Consider the following 18,292-nt stretch of genomic DNA (forward strand, 5'->3'; position numbering starts at 1 on the left):
TCACCACAGAAGACCCTCCACCACCTTCGCCTTTACCTTCACGAATTCATCCCACATCATCGCTTCCACGGCCATTCCCGCAACACCTGCGAGCACTGAATGTCGGGCTTTCTCGGGCCCGTTCGGCAATTGGTGCCGAACGCACCGAGCCGCGAGCGCGAATGGCGGCCTTTCCGAGTGGAAAATTTGGATCAGAAACTCTTCACGCCCACTTCTCCTCCATCCAATTGGCGAGCGAGGGGCAGCTTGGCCCCGCCTCCAAGCGTGTGTATGTGAAGTCTGTATATGCAAATTTTAGGATCAGGAGAGGTTCACGCCCATTTTTGCCCGACCAATGGCTGACCGGGGGGGAGGGGGGTGGCGTGGCCCCGCCTCCAATCGTGTTCTGATCCTAAAATTTGCATATTGGCTGCTCCTGCCGCGTAAAAACGGCAAGCGCAAGGCGAATCGAAAGAGAGTTTGGTTTTGGAGTTGCTTGGAGAGTGTCGTCGAGAGGTTGCTCTTGGGGACAAGGATCGTTGCGTTGGCAGAGTTCAGTGCGCGCGGTGGAACTTCAAGCAAGGGAGCTCGGGTCCGAGGCAAGAAGGATGGCGGTCGGCAACGAGGTTGCGGTGTGGGGGATCGCTCGTCTCGTCGTGGGGCCCAAGCCAGCCAGCCATTCCCCTCCCCCAGGGCATCAACAATTCCCCCTTTCCCCCGTGCTGAGATAGTGCAAAAGGGGGCCCCGTTCCCACCCCACCCCAAACGTCGTGCCAACGAAACCCGCCAAGGGGCACGGAGTCGAGGCACAGCGGCACGGCCACATTTGCGGCTTGCCCGCCAACGCGTCACGAGGACGCGGGTCAGACCTCCCCGGTCTCGTGGACCTGGCCGCTCCCCCAGGTCACGCGCACATTTGGCCTACGGGCCTGTCTGCCTCCTTGTCTGTAAGGGTGGCTTCTTTCGTTTGCTTTTGTGAAAATGTGTGTTGGTGCCCTTTGTGAAGTAAAACTGTATAAGTGTTGCCGTGTGTACGCGTAGTCGGTTTTAGCTCTTACATTTGCTTTCTGTCCATTTTGATTCTGTATGGCTGTATATACGTGCTTTCCGTGTGCCGGGAAATAAAATGCTTGCTTGTTGAACTGTGCCCGTTTCGCTTTGTCTTTTCTCTATTGACTCTCCATCCTGCTTCACATAAAGGGTTCATAACGGGTGCAAGATCCCGGTAATTAATCTGAACCGTCCAGGTCGACGATAACACCGCTCGGTTATCCCGATAGTACGGAATGGGCCGCCCAAGCGGCTCATGTCCAGAGTTGACCTGCGGCAAGGTACGATCGCCCGGTCGACCATTCGCGCAGGTACTTAGGTAGATCGAATTTGGCGAGCAACCCTATCCTGCACGGGTGGGCAATTGGTACGGTCGTGGTGGGGTTAAACCCCCACCCGTGACGAGCTCCCGGCGTTGTTCCGAGAGGGTCACGACAGAATTGTCCGTCCGGTGGGCGACGTGCAGCGATTCGAGTTACATGGCCGTTCGCACTCCTGCGGTTGCGAATTCGCACAATATATATATATATATATATATCTACATCTATTTTTCTATATATATATATATATATATTTTTTTTCCATATATATATATTTTCTATATATATATATTTCTATATATATTTCTCTATATATATTTCTATACATATATTTCTATATATATATTTCTATATATATATTTCTATATATATATTTCTATATATATATTTCTATATATATTTCTATATATATTTCTATATATATTTCTATATATATATATATTTCTTCTTCTTTCGGCTGCTCCCGTTAGGGGTCGCCACAGCGGATCATCCGTTTGATCTGCATAGAGATTTGGCACAGGTTTTACGCCGGATGCCCTTCCTGACGCAACCCTGGTCGCCTCTTACGACACAGGGATATGGTACACCTATTTTAACCGGGGTATACACCGGCCCAGTATACTGGTACTCATTTCGCCGACCTCGGAAGGATGACGGGCTGAGTCAACCCCCTGGTGTATTAATTCAGTGGCTCAACGGGGCTTGAACTCAGGACCTTTTGGATCCCAAGCCGCTGCCCCAACCACTGCGCCAACACCAGGCTCTGTCCCACAGAGCTGTTTTCTATATATATATATATATATATATATATATATATATATATATATATATATATATATATATATATATATATATATATATATATATATATATATATTACAAACACAAGAAAATGTGATTTACAAAGCATTAAATTAATTTTTTCTATTGTTTGGAGAATTATATTGAGTGAACAAAATATTTAGGAATGTGCCAAAATTAACCAGCTTCGCTGAGCGAAATGAGTTTATGCATTCACTGCTTGACCTCATGCCCTGCCCCTCAGATGGACTGCTTATCCATAGTGTCTGCCAGATCTGTGTCTATATTTTTAGAAGTTTTGCGAGGTGCTCTCCAAGGAATCAAAGCAAATCTGGTGAAAGAAGGACATTTTAAAATAGTTATTATTTTTGCACTATCCGATGGACCACGTGATGTGTGCACAGACGACCAGGCAACATGGCGGATTATCTGCAATGTCTACTTCACAGACGATTAAACTTTGTGATGTCTCCAGGGTTGTTCTACAATATCTACATTAAGCAGGAACTCTTTTGTGGATAAAGTCATTATTTGAACGAATTCATTTTATTTCTTTAACTGATGTGGCTGCGATGAAAACCGGCTTTAAAGTTAAAGGGATCTGTTATGGTATAACAGCTACAGCCTGTCCAGCCATTCCTTATCAACCATTCAATTGGAGTGCTTAAGTCACTTGCCGAGCCCCGACAGTCGATAGCGGAACTGTGCTATGTCATTCTGAACAAATCTTTCACTCACTGCGGACGTATTTGCCGTGCCGCGTCATCTCCTGTGTGAGTGGTTCGTGCGTCGTCATCCTGAGTGCGTGGTTGGTGCTCCATCATTCTGAGTGAGTTCTTGTCTCCCCCCCCCCTTTTGTATTCCCATCAGCGAAGTGACAGGCATATCTGCTCATGATTAATATTTGAAATCTTAAATTTTTTAAAAAAAACTGTCCTTTTGTCGGCGTTTTGTATGTACTGTATGCTGTTGAGATGTCCAGGGGTGTGTTCATTTACCAAGCAGCGAGCTCGTGCTTGCCAAGACAACTGTTCCTTAACGGTTTTGAATGAAGTGCTTGCTTGAGTGCTTAAGCCACTTTGTGAGCGCTCAACAAGAAACTTGAATCTGTACACAAGCAACTGGTGGAGGTACAGGATGGGAGAAGGCATGGGAAGGGTGAGGTGGGAGTCCGGAGGGACTCGGGTGTATGGAGGAAGGGGTGGGGTGGGAGGAGGGACCCCTGCTAGTATAAAACAAAACAAACTAGATTTTATTCTAGCAAGGGGCACAGTACATTTACAGAGCAAACGTTTCTCAGACTGATGATTTATATGCTATTTTAAGGTGGCAAATTTGAATTGATGCAGGCTACTAGTCAAACCTTGCTTCATTGTCACTGGCCATTCCAATAAAGAATCATCACCCCAAAATTAAAAGTGTCCATAAGTGTTTTGGGGGAGTTGCAATGGAAATGTATGCCAAGATTGCCTTAAATCTAGATTTTTCTGGCCATTTTGGATTTCTGCTTCTAAAATCTTAGCCATCACTTTTTTCAGCTTTGCAGACAGTAAAAATGGATTCAGCCACCCCAAATCATTGTGGGGGGGGGTGAATCTGCCAAATTTACTCTGGAATGCATAGGGGTGTCACAATTCCTGAAAATTGGACTAGAATAACACTGGGCAGGCAATGGCAAACCATCCTTGTTAAGAAACTGCTTTGGCAGCACAAACGCTCTGCAAAGAGGTTGCAAGTTTTAGTTTTGAAGTTGAAGTATATAATGAGACCATGCAAGTTATCTGTAACATTTCTTTTTTTTTATAGAAACAAAAAGATGAGAGACATAAAGAAGCATTTGTGAAGTTCTTCAGGAAATCATCTTGCCTCCCAAACCAGAAGGTGACTTTTTTTTTTTTTTCATTCTTTGAAGTCCTTTATTTTTGAACATCAATATGTATAGTGATTAAAGATGTAAATGATGAAACATAATAAAATAATAAATTTTTTTAAATCACATCTGCAAATATCTTGTATTGAAATGGTTTCCTCAATGATTATTGCTACGACTGCTGTCACCAAACAAATAAAAAAGAATTGATTGTCGAAGTTTGCACCATGACACAAGAAGGAAGGGGATGAAATGCTGTCATGTGTACTGGGTGTGTGAACTATCACTCACCTGCCCCGTACGGTTCCTTCTATCTGTCTGTCTGTCACGCTATCTCCTCCTAAACAATTGAACAGACATTACACCAAACTTGGTAGTTGTTAATATGATCACCACATGGCAAGAAGGTGCGAGAGCAGTGTCATTTTGGCCCTGCCCCCGGGTCAAAAGGTCCCAAAGCAAAAATTTTAATGCAATTACAGGCACATTTTAAAAACATTTTTTAAATTAAATCTTGTCGATGCAAACATAAGGGGATGCATTAAATACTGAATGTAACAAAAATATAAAAAATTGGATTTCAACCCCAGTTCATGCTCCAGGGGGTGAGGACCTGGAGTCACGAGGGTCAAAACAAGATTTTTTTTTTTTAACTCAAAATTTGACTCGAGGAGATACATTCAAAGTACTCGTAGAGATACACTCGAAGAGATACATCTAAATATCAGCTAACTAGCTCAAAATATGCCTGATATATTGCCAGGCTGAGAAATAAAATAAATAAGTAATTAATAAATCGATAATAATTGATGAAAAAAATTAAAAATATCTTTTTTTGCCAAAGCACGTCCAGTTTTGTCCCCAAATTTCAGCTTCCAAGATCAAAGGATGGCTGAGATATCTCCCGGACAAACAAACAAACAAACAAGCAGTCAAAGACTGGTACTTACGAAATCGTCAACTTGACCTCTGACCTTGTCGAATAAAAGCTGTCTCTTGAGAAGGTAGCGACGCAAACCAGAAGTTTCTACGATGATTCTGTACCAAACCATCAAAAATCAAATATTTGACCTCACTGTGACCTTGACCTTTGACCGATTTTGACCAAAATCTAATCAGCACAAGCCATCACCCTCGTGAATCACGTGGTGTAATTTGACATTGGTAGATTCTTCCGTTCTCGAGTTATCGTGCCTACATACAAACAAACAAGCAGTCATAGACTGGTACTTACGAAAACGTCAACTTGACCTCTGACCTTGTCTAATAAAAGCTGTCTCTTGAGAAGGTAGCGACGCAAACCAGAAGTTTCTGCGATGATTCTGTACCAAACCATCATAAATCGAATGTTTGACCTCACTGTGACCTTGACCTTTGACTGATTTTGACTAAAATCTAATCAGCACGAGCCATCACCCTTCTGAATCGCGTGGTGTAATTTGACATTGGGAGCTTCTTCCATTCTCGAGTTAACTGTACCAAACCATCAAAAATCGAATATTTGACCTCACTGTGACTTTGACCTTTGACCTTTGACCGATTTTGACCAAAATCTAATCAGCACTAGGCATCACCCTTCTGAATCACGTGGTGTAATTTGACATTGGAAGCTTCTTCCTTTCTCGAGTTATCGTGCCTACAAACAAACAAACAAGCAGTCATAGACTGGTACTTACGAAATCGTCGACTTGACCTCTGACCTTGTCTAATAAAAGCTGTCTCTTGAGAAGGTAGCGACGCAAACCAGAAGTTTCAACGATGATTCTGTACAAAACCATCAAAAATCGAATGTTTTGGATGTTTGACCTCACTGTGACCTTGACCTTTGACCGATTTTGACCAAAATCTAATCAGCGCTAGCCACCACCCTCCTGAATTACGTGGTGTAATTTGACATTGGTAGCTTCTCCCGTTCTCGAGTTATCGTGCCTTCAAACAAACAAACAAACAAACAAACAAACGGAAGTCATCAATATACTTACGAAATCTTTAGATTTCGTTAGTAACAATCAAGCAGTCATAGACTGGTACTTATGAAATTGTCAATTTGACCTCTGACTTCGTCTAATAAAAGCTGTCTCGAGAGAAGGTAGCGACGCAAACCAAAAGTTTCGACGATGATTCTTTACCAAACCATCAAAAATCGAATGTTTGACCTCACTGTGACCTTGACCTTTGACCTATTTTGACCAAAATCTCATCAGCACCTGCCATCACCCTCCTGAATCACGTGGTGTCATTTGACATTGGTAGCTTCTTCGATTCTCGAGTTATCTGTACCAAACCATCAAAAATCGAATATTTGACCTCACTGTGACCTTGACGTTTGACCGATTTTGACCAAAATCGAATCAGCACAAGCCATCACCCTCCTGAATTTCGTGGTGTAATTTGACATTGGCAGCTTCTTCCGTTCTCGAGTTATCGTGCCTACAAACAAGGAGTCATAGACTGGTACTTACGAAATCGTCAACTTGACCTCTGACCTTGTCTAATAAAAGCTGTCTCTCGAGAAGGTAGCAACGCAAACCAGAAGTTTCTACGATGATTCTGTATCAAACCATCAAAAATCGTAACGTCGAGCAAAGCAAAAATCTCCATTTCTCCAGACAATTATACCTTAACGTAACTCAACGACGCGTCTGCTCGAGCGCACTGCATCATGGGACGACCCGTGACGCGTCGAGTGAAATATTTTTATGCAATCTTAAAACGTCTCCAAAACATCCGATTTTTACCAGAATTTCGACAACCGAGTTTTAAGCGTCCGAAGCGATCACAAAAACCGAAGACAAAATTAAAATCGAAGTTAAAACGAACTCGTAACCTCGAGCGAAGCAAAAATATGCCATTTCTCCACGTGAATTTACGGAATTATGTTTGACCTCACTGTGACCTTGACCTCTGACCGATTTTGACCAAAATCGAATCAGTGCTCGCCATCACCCTCCTGAATCACGTGGTGTCATTTGACATTGGTTGTTTCTTCCGTTCTCGAGTTATCGTGCCCACAAACAAACAAACAAACAAACAAACAGAAACGGAAGTCATCAATATACTTACGAAATCTTTAGATTTCATAAGTTACAAACAGAAACGGAAGTCATCAATATACTTACGAAATCTTTGGATTTCGTAAGTCACAAACAAACAGAAACGGAAGTCATCAATATACTTATGAAATCTAAAGATTTCGGAAGAAACAAACAAACAAACAAACAAACAAACAAACAAGCAGTCATAGACTGCTACTAAGGAAATCGTCAACTTGATGTCTGACGTCGTCTAATAAAAGCTGTCTCAAGAGAAGGCAGCGACGCAAACCAGAAGTTTCTACGATGATTCTGCACCAAACCATCAAAAATCGTAACGTCGACCGAAGCAAATATTTCCATTTTGCCACGCAATTATACCTTAAAGTAACTCGACGATGCGTCTGCTCGAGCGCACTGCATCATGGGACGACCCGTGACGTGTCGAGTGAAATATTTTTTATACAATCTAAAAACCTCTCAAAAACATCCGATTTTTACCAGAATTTTGACAACCGAGTTTTAAGCGTCCTTAGCGATCGCAAAAACCGAAGAAAAAAATTAAAATCGAAGTGAAAACGAACTCGTAACATCAGGCGAAGCAAAAATCTCCATTTCTCCACGCATTTATTTAATATTATTTTATCAAAGTCACAAAACTATAATATTCGACCATCCACCAACAATCTTTACATAATCCGACGGCTTAGCGAGTTAGGCATGCGACGATAACCTCTATTGGGATAAAAAAATGACTTTTAAACACCATCTTTATCGAAAACACCGTCAGCGTGCACACGGAAAACCTTAACGTGACTCAACGATGCGTCTGCTCGAGCGCACTGCATCATGGGAACGACCCGTGACGTGTCGAGTGAAATATTTTTTATACAATCTTAAAACGTCTCCAAAACATTCGATTTTTACCAGAGTTTCGACAACCGAGTTTTAAGCATCCGAAGCGATCGCAAAAACCGAAGACAAAATTAAAATCGAAGTTAAAACGAACTCGTAACGTCGAGCTAAGCAAAAATACTCCATTTCTCCACGTGAATTTACGGAATGATGTTTGACCTCACTGTGACCTTGACCTTTGACCGATTTTGACCAAAATCTAATCAGCGCTCGCCATCACCCTCCTGAATCACGTGGTGTAATTTGACATTGGTAGATTCTTCCGTTCTCGAGTTATCGTGCCTACAAACAAACAAACAAACAAACAAACAAACAAGCAGTCAGAGACTGGTACTTACGAAATCGTCAACTTGACCACTGACCTTGTCTAATAAAAGCTGTCTCGAGAGAACGTCGCGACGCAAATCACAAGTTTCAAAGATGATTCTGTACCAAACCATCAAAAATCGAATGTTTTGAATGTTTGACCTCACTGTGACCTTGACCTTTGACCGATTTTGACCAAAATCGAATCAGCGCTCGCCACCACCCTCCTGAATCACGTGGTGTAATTTGACATTGGTAGCTTCTTCTGTTCTCGAGTTATCTGTACCAAACCATCAAAAATCGAATATTTGACCTTACTGTGAACTTGACCTTTCACCGATTTTGACCAAAATCTAATCAGCACTAGCCATCACCCTCCTGAATCACGTGGTGTAATTTGACATTGGCAGCTTCTTCCGTTCTCGAGTTATCGTGCCGACAAACAAACAAACAAGCAGTCATAGACTGGTACTGACGAAATCGTCAACTTGACCTCTGACCTTGTCTAATAAAAGCTGTCTCTTGAGAAGGTAGCGACGCAAACCAGAAGTTTCTACGATGATTCTGTTCCAAACCATCAAAAATCGAATGTTTGACCTCACTGTGACCTTGACCGTTGACCGATTTTGACCAAAATCTAATCAGCACTAGCCATCACCCTCCTGAATCACGTGGTGTAATTTGACATTGGTAGCTTCTTCCGTTCTTGAGTTGTCGTGCCTACAAACAAACAAACAAACAGAAACGGGTCATCAATATTCTTACGAAATCTTTGGATTTCGTAAGTCACAAACAAACAAACAAACAAGCAGTCATAGACTGGTACTTACGAAATCGTCAACTTGACCTCTGACCTTGTCTCATAAAAGCTGTCTCTTGAAAAGGTAGCGACGCAAACCAGAAGTTTCTTCGATGATTCTGTACCAAACCATCAAAAATCAAATGTTTTGGATGTTTGACCTCACTGTGACCTTGACCTTTGACCGATTTTGACCAAAATCTAATCAGCGCTAGCCACCACCCTCCTGAATTACGTGGTGTAATTTGACATTGGTAGCTTCTTCCGTTCTCGAGTTATCGTGCCTACAAACAAACAAACAAACAAACAAACAAACAACCAAACAGAAACGGAAGTCATCAATTTCGTTACGAAATCTAAAGATTTCGTAAGTAACAAACGGAAGTCATCAATATACTTACGAAATCTTTAGATTTTGTAACAAACAAACAGAAACGGAAGTCATCAATATACTTATGAAATCTAAAGATTTCGTGAGTAACAAACAAACAAACAGGCAGTCTTTGACTGGTACTTAGGAAATCGTTAACTTGACGTCTGACCTCGTCTAATAAAAGCTGTGTCGAGAGAAGGTAGTGACGCAAACCAGAAGTTTCTACGATGATTCTGTACCAAACCATCAAAAATCGTAACGTCGACCGAAGCAAAAATCTCCATTTCTCCACGCAATTATACCTTGACGTAACTCGACGACGCGTCTGCTCGAGCACACTGCATCATGGGACGACCCGTGACGCGTCGAGTGAAATATTATTTTATCCAATCTTAAAACCTCTCCAAAACATCCGATTTTTACCAGAATTTCGACAACCGAGTTTTAAGCGTCCTCAGCGATCGCAAAAACCGAAGACAAAATTAAAATCGAAGTTAAAACGAACTCGTAACGTCGAGCGAAGCAAAAATCTCCATTTCTCCACGCATTTATTTCATATTATTTTATCAAAGTCACAAAACTGTAATATTCGGCCATCCACCAACAATCTTTACATAATCCGACGGCTTAGCGAGTCAGGCATGCGACCATAACCTTTATTGGGATAAAAAAAATGACTTTTAAACACCATCTTTATCGAAAACACCGTCAGCGTGCACACGGAAAACCTTAACGTGACTCAACGATGCGTCTGCTCGAGCGCACTGCATCATGGGACGACCTGTGACGCGTCGAGTGAAATATTTTTTATACAATCTTAAATCGTCTCCAAAACATCCGATTTTTACCAGAATTTCGACAACCGAGTTTTAAGCGTCCTGAGCGATCGCAAAAAATCGAAGTTAAAACGAACTCGTAACGTCGAGCGAAGCAAAAATACTCCATTTCTCCACGTGAATTTACGGAATGATGTTTGACCTCACTGTGACCTTGACCTTTGACCGATTTTGACCAAAATCGAATCAGCGCTAGCCATCACCCTCCTGAATCACGTGGTGTAATTTGACATTGGTACCTTCCGTTCTCGAGTTATCCTGCCTACAAACAAACAAACAAACAGACAAGCAGTCATTGACTGGTACTTACGAAATCGTCAACTTGACCTCTGACCTTGTCTAATAAAAGCATGAATCAGTCAGAAGCCCAAGGGGAGCTTGAATTCTGAATTCATTGTGGTCTACGATTTTACACTGTTGTTTGCAGATAATGAGTCCCAGACAAAAAATAGATTTCTAATAAAAATTCCATTTTTTTGTTTTTATTTTTTTAAAAAAGTGATTCAGTACCAGCAGGATATGCCAGATAATAGGTGTATTACTTTTCAGAAGAATCTGATAAAAGACTTATTATTTATTATATAAATCAGTTATTCATCGCTGTTCCAGAATTTCGACAACCGAGTTTTAAGCGTCCTAAGCGATCGCAAAAACCGAAGAGAAAATTAAAATCGAAGTTAAAACGAACTCGTAACGTCGATTGAAGCAAAAATACTTCATTTCTCCACATGAATTTACGGAATTATGTTTGACCTCACTGTGACCTTGACCTTTGACCGATTTTGACCAAAATCTCATCAGCACTGGCCATCACCCTCCTGAATCACGTGGTGTAATTTGACATTGGTAGCTTCTTCCGTTCTCGAGTTATCGTGCCTTCAAACAAACAAACAGAAACGGAAGGCATCAATATACTTACGAAATCTTTAGATTTTGTAAAGAACAAACAAGCAGTCATAGACTGGTACTTACGAAATCGTCAACTTGACCTTTGACCTTGTCTAATGAAAGCTGTCTCTCGAGAAGGTAGCGACGCAAACCAGAAGTTTCTACGATGATTCTGTGTCAAACCATCAAAAATCGTATCATCGACCGAAGCAAAAATCTTCATTTCTCCACGCAATTATATGACACCTTTACGAACGACGCATCTGCTTGAGCGCACTGCATCATGGGACGACCCGTGACGTGTCGATTGAAATATTTTTTATACAATCTTAAAACGTTTCCAAAATATCTGATTTTTACCAGAATTTCGACATCCGAGTTTTAAGCATCCTAAGCGATCGCAAAAACCGAAGACAAAATTAAAACTGAAGTTAAAACGAACTCGTAACGTCGAGCGAAGCAAAAATCTCCATTTCTCCACGCAATTATACGTTTACGTAACTCAACGACGCGTCTGCTCGAGCGCACTGCATCATGGGATGACCCGTGACGCGTCGAGTGAAATATTTTTTATGCAATCTTAAAACGTCTCCAAAACATCCAATTTTTACCAGAATTTCGACAACCGAGTTTTAAGCGATTGCAAAAACCGAAGACAAAATTAAAATCGAAGTTAAAACGAACTCGTAACGTCGAGCGAAGCAAAAATACTCCATTTCTCCACATGAATTTACGGAATTATGTTTGACCTCACTGTGACCTTGACCTTTGACCGATTTTGACCAAAAACTAATCAGCACTGGCCATCACCCTCCTGAATCACGTGGTGTCATTTGACATTGGTCGCTTCTTCCGTTCTCGAGTTATCGTGCATACAAACAAACAAACAAACAAACTTGCCAGAATTTCGTTCATAAAACGAAAAATCTTGCCGAACCGAAGCACGTGAAGCGCAAACTGAAACAAATACTTGTGACACATTGATCAGAGTCTATCGCTCGGCCTATCGAGACTTGTGGAAAGATTCTATTGATAATGATGTAAAGATTAATCTTAAGATTGAAAACTACCAATAATATATGGATGCTGGAGAACGTTCTGTTATTGCAGGAAGCATTTTTGGTTCCTTGACAAACTACAGATCTGGAAAGCGCTCATCAAGGGCTTTCATATGAGGTATTACTCGATATGGTACCTCAGATTTGAAAAATTGACCTTGGGGTCAAAACATTTCGACCTCAGGCGCTAACCATGAAGGTCAAGGCCGATCTCCACCAAAAACTTATCAACTGAGCGCTAAACCATATGCTACATTCCTACAAAGTTTTGAGAAGATTCGATCAAAATTACTCCCAAAATTAGGGTTTCGTTGAACTCCATAATTTACCACTAAGTGACCTTGACCTTTGACCTTGACCTTGACCATTATGTGTGCTGAAGGGTATTCCAATAATACTATGATATGTGTCACCACAAGAGATTTCAATGAGAATTGCGCTCTACAGAGTGATTTAAAGGCGAAAAATAGGCGACGACAAACACTTTCATGAAAGTGACAAAAAACAAATAAACAAATAAAGAAACAAATAAACTAACTTACTGACCTATACAATCTTGCCGAAAATTTTGGCAAGATTAACAAACGGAAGTCATCAATATACTTACGAAATCTAAAGATTTCTTAAGTAACAAGCCGGTAGGCGACGAGGGATTCGTGAGGATCGAAGTGCTGTCAGGTTCGATTCGTTAGGATGTCAGGTCAGGTTCGATCTGTCACCTGCTACAGGTACCATGTAAACCTGTACTAACCTGTTCCATGGTCGGGTTGTCGGCGACTAAACCGTCTCCCCCACCAGGTTTTCTGGTGAGGGGGGTGTTTGGATATGGACACCCAGCAGGATTAAAAACAAAACCTGTCAAAGGGCGGAGGAGCTCTTTGTGAGCCAACGGCCATCCATATCTAGTGCCCAACTGTGTCTGCGGACATCCTCCTGCAGTTGGGTCACTTCTTATTAGGAGGTTGGTGGCAGGATTTGCACTCCGGCCACCGTAAAACCCTTCATTCCGCAAAACGCAAAAAAGCAAAAAAATCTGAAAACCCACTCCGTGGGAGTACCTCCTGCGCAGCTTCCCTTCGCAGGGCAGCTCACCGCATGACGGGATTGGGGCAAAGCCTTCGGGACCCCCAATCTTTGATGATAGGAGGGAAACCACGGGGTAACATCCCTGGGTCAGATTGCGGGAGAGTGTGTCGGAGTGGTGCTGAGGTGTCGTCCACCAGACGGCGGTCTCCTTGGGTTAACCTGAGGCGGTCCCTTCGGGTGGGTGCCTGGAATGTCCTATCCCTAAGAGAGGATGATCACCTGTCTCTGTTATCATCTGAGCTCAAGCGTTTGGACATCGGGATTGCAGCTCTCTCTGAGGTTCGGAGACCGGATTGCGGCGAGATCATGGTGGGTGGTTACACCTACTATTGGTCTGGTCGCTCTGATGGTTGCCATACCCAAGGAGTTGCTGTAGCTGTGTCCAATAAGCTGACCCCAATGATAATTGAGGTAACACCGGTCAACGAGCGTATTATGAGATTAAGGATTCGTCACTCCTTAGGTGTCATTTCCCTGGTCTCTGTTTATGCTCCGACTGAGGCGAGTGATCTCACCGTGAAGGATGCATTCTTTGCCACACTCGAGTCTGTGGTTGATCAGTGCCCCAGACGAGATACACTTCTAGTCTTGGGGGATTTCAATGCATCGACTGGAACTGATTGGGATGGTTATGAGGTGTGTGTTGGTCCCCATGGGTCAGGAACTATGAACCAGAATAGCACTAAGGTCATGGACTTAGGGTGGCTGGTTCATGGTTTCAGCGCCCACAAGCTCATCGCTGGACTTGGTATCCCAACGCTGGCAGTGTGGCAAAGGAGATTGACCATGTCCTCATTGACGGTCGTTGGAGGATGATGCAGAACTGCAGGGTCTACCGGAGTGCTCAGTTCCTCAATACTGACCACAGGCTTGTTGTAGCAACTCTAAAGCTGCACCTTAAATCCTGGAGAATGGTACCATCCCAGCCTAGGCTGGATGTTGCCAAGCTTAGGGATGAGAGAGTAGCTGAGGAGTTTGCGAACAGGCTGAGTGGACACTTGGGGGGTCTGGGTGCTTTGGGGGGTCCTGAAGAGTTGTGGAACGCCTTCACGACCACCGTCCTTGATGTTGCCGGTGGATGCCTTGGAGCTCACCGCAGGGCAAAGAAGAATTTTGTCTCTCAAGGGACACTGGATACCATTGACCAGAGTCGCAGGGCCAGGCTGAATGGCAGAGCTGAGCTGTTCAGGGAGCTGAGGCGTAAAACTGTACGTGCACTGAGGGTGGACAAGGAGGCCTATGTGCGAGGAATCTGTGATGGGGTAGAGCATCATCTGTAGACAGGTGATTCTCGTCCCGCTTACAGGGGAATTCGCGCATTACGTTCATCCAAGCCCATCCCTCGGAGCACTGCAGTTCGAGTAGAGAGTGGTAGGCTCTTGACAGAGGAGTCTGAAGTGAAGGCCCGCTGGGCCGGTTACTTTGAGCGGTTGTACCAGGCTGATCCCCCAGCTGTCGAGTTGGACGTCAAGGGTGTTACAATCCCTGTTGCTGACCCTCGAATCAACTGTGGTCCACCTTCGCTTGTGGAAACACGGGCTGCGGTGAACCAGTTGAAACGGGGCAAAGCTCCAGGGATCTGTGGCATCCATGCTGAACTTCTCAAGGCTGGTGGAAATGCTGCACTCGTGTCGTTGCATGCAGTTTTGTGCTCTGCCTGGAACACAGGCATCATCCCAACTGACTGGAAGAAGGGCCTTGTTGTCCCTCTCTGGAAAGGGAAGGGTGATCGCCAAGACTGCAACAACTACCGAGGGGTGACGCTGCTCTCAGTGCCGGGCAAGGTCTTTGCTCGGATAATTCTTGATAGGGTTCGCCACCATCTGCTTGAGCACCAGCGTCCAGAGCAGTCAGGCATTACACCAAAGAAGTCAACGATTGACTGTATCCTTGCTCTTCGTGTCCTCACCGAATGGAGACGAGAGTTTCGGCAGGGGCTGCTTGCAGCCTATGTTGATCTCTGTAAAGCGTTCCATTCAGTGAATCGGGATGTCCTCTGGAGGATTCTTGGTCTTCGTGGGGTGCCACCAAAACTGATCGATCTGATGTCTGAACTCTACTCTGGTACTGAGAGTGCTGTGAAGTGTGGTGGTACCATCTCTGACTTATTTCCAGTTGTTACTGGAGTTCGTCAGGGATGTGTACTTGCCCCCACACTTTTCAGCACTTGTATGGACTGGATTTTAGGGAGGATGTCAGAGAGATCAAGTTGCGGTGCATCGTTTGGCAATGTCAAGATCTCGGACCTTGATTTTGCAGATGATGCAGTCATCTTTGCGGAGACTTCAGACATCCTCTTGGGGGCCCTCGAGGTGCTGAATGAGGAGTCGGAGCCATTGGGATTACGGGTTTCTTGGGTCAAAACTAAGATCCAGGCTTTCGGTGACATCTTGGATGATGCTGTCCTGTCTGTGTCTGTTTGTGGTGAGGATGTTTAGGTCGTGGAGAGATTCACTTACCTTGGCAGTAATATTCATGTCTCTGCTGGCTGCGAGTCAGAGGTCAATGGACGTCTGGGTCGGGCCTGGGGAGTCAGGGATTCACTGGATCATGGGGTGTGGCGCTGCCGGTACCTGTGCGGGAGGACGAAAGTCCGAGTCTTCAGGTCCTTGGTACTTCCAGTCTTGCTCTATGGGTGCGAGACTTGGACTCTGACCAAGGATCTGAGACGGAGACTTAATTCCTTTGGTACCAGGTCTCTTCGGAGAATCCTTGGCTATCGCTGGTCGGATTTTGTGTCCAACGAGCGGTTGCTGAGAGAGACTCGGATGAGATTTGTTACCTGCATAGTCCGTGAGAGTCAGTTGCGGCTGTATGGACATGTGGCTCGTTTTCCTGACGCTGATCCTGCTCACCAGATTCTCTCAGCGAGGGAGTCTCATGAGTGGAGGAGGCCAGTGGGCCGACCACGTGCCTCATGGTTGCAGCAGGTTGACCATCATCTCAAGGAGATGGGGATGGGCCTGGCATCTGCCTGGGGGATGGCCAGACGGAGGCCCCTGGAGTACCGGCGGAAAGTGGACGCAGCGACTCGCTGTTCTGGCACATGCTCCCATACCTGACCTGACCTGAAGTGCTGGATACGATGCTTTTCATTCTGACCGATTCACTGACGAAGATTCATTGCCAAGACGTTTTGGTTCACATACAATTGTTCCTCGACCTGGCAAGATTTTTCCTATTGCGTATTTTGCCAACTGGCACTCCTCATAAAAAATGACGGTAAATAGACACCCTATTTTTGAAGGACTACCATTTGAAAAAGAATCAGTTTGCTGGTTTGTGCTGTGTAGCCTCGCGTTGCACACACACACACACACACACACACACACACACACACACACACACACACACACACACACACACACACACACACACACACACACACACACACACACACACACACACACACACACACACACACACACACACACACACACACACACACACACACGGAAAACCCGATAAACTTCTCTCAATGCTCTTGTTTGACCACACCTCCTGAGCCACACAATATTTTTCATAAGCCACGCCCACTTTCCTACGCCACTCCCACTTTAAATAATAAATAATTGGAGGTGCTGTGTGGGTCGTGGAATCGTTTTCGGTAAATAAATAAATAATTGAAGGTGGTGTGTGGATCGTGGAATCGTTTATGGAAAATAAATAAATAATTGGAGGTGGAGTGTGGGTCTTGGAATCGTTTTCAGAAAATAAATAAATAATTGGAGGTGGTGTGTGGGTGGTGAATTGTTTTCGGTAAATAAATAAGTAATTGGAGGTGGTGTGTGGGTCGTGGAATAGTTTTCAGTAAATAAATAAATAATTGAAGGTGGTGTGTGGGTGGTGAATTGTTTTCGGTAAATAAATAAATAATTGGAGGTGGTGTGTGGGTCGTGGAATCGTTTTCAGTAAATAAATAAATAATTGAAGGTGGTGTGTGGGTCGTGGAATCGTTTTCGGTAAATAAATAAACATTAGAAATCCACAGACAAAAATGCCGGTGATTCCATTTATTTTGGATCCTTTTCACTTTGGTCAATAACGTTTTGATCGAGGAGAGATCGAAGGTGGAACGACGGTGTAGTTCCTTACAAACACTGTATACACACCTTAAATGACAAATTTTCTAAATATCTCGGTGTTTAATTCCGAAGTCTCGTTTCTCTACATTCAAAACTGAAGGACAAGTATTGAAAATACTGTACGCGGTTTTTCGGCTGCTGCACAGCAACGAAATTCAAACGCGCACCTTCCCAGACCATATGGCACCTGTTGGCAAAGTTTCATCGAAATCGGTTCGCTGGTTCGTGCTGTGGAGCCTCGCGTTGCAGACACACACACACACACACACACACACACACACACACACACACACACACACACACACACACACACACACACACACACACACACACACACACACACACACACACACACACACGGAAAACCCGACAAAAAGGGATATCTAGCATATATAGCGAATCTAACAAAGAAAACAGTAAAAACAGAGTACTCCTTTCCTTCGGCATCCAGCGATGGGTTCATGCATTACCTGGATACGGAATTAGGAAGGAGTGGTTCACAATATTGGGTCATTCCGAATGGAACTTTCATTATCGTGGGAGATTGCAATAATCTTGCAGGCCTTGGTTTCCACAGCATCAAGCTGAGCAAGAGGTGAGGCAAGGGGAGCCAGCCCAGAGGGGAGAGCAGTACTCCCATCAAGCTGTGGATGAAGGCCTTGTAGGTGGATATGAACTCAGGTGTGCCAACTGAAGACGTTCTACGATGGAGGATGCCCAGGCGGCTGCTGGCTTTGAAGGCCAACTTTGAAATGTAGTTTGCCCAAGAAAAGTCTCGGTGAGACCCAGGAGTTTGAATTCCGCATGATGATTGTTAAGAAAGTAGATAGGAGTGTTTGCCAGATGGTCCTTTCAGAGAGAGACAGTGTGAGTGTGAGGTTTGTCAGGATTGAA

General features: G+C 43.9%; 1 protein-coding gene across 2 annotated transcripts in view; it reads left to right on the top strand.

Moving 5' to 3' along the window:
* The window catches only part of CHAF1A (chromatin assembly factor 1 subunit A), a 109,645-nt gene that overhangs the window by 56,635 nt on the left and 34,718 nt on the right, over positions 1-18,292 (top strand). For both annotated transcript variants that reach the window (XM_085845593.1, XM_085845594.1), the window contains exon 7: positions 3,957-4,031. In XM_085845593.1, coding sequence (XP_085701719.1) covers positions 3,957-4,031 — 75 coding nt within the window. The remainder of the gene's footprint in view (positions 1-3,956; positions 4,032-18,292) is intronic.

Source organism: Eptatretus burgeri, chromosome 11 (genome assembly GCF_056783735.1).
Source record: "Eptatretus burgeri isolate ZD-2024b chromosome 11, Ebu_testis_v1, whole genome shotgun sequence".
Taxonomy (NCBI): Eukaryota; Metazoa; Chordata; class Myxini; order Myxiniformes; family Myxinidae; genus Eptatretus; species Eptatretus burgeri.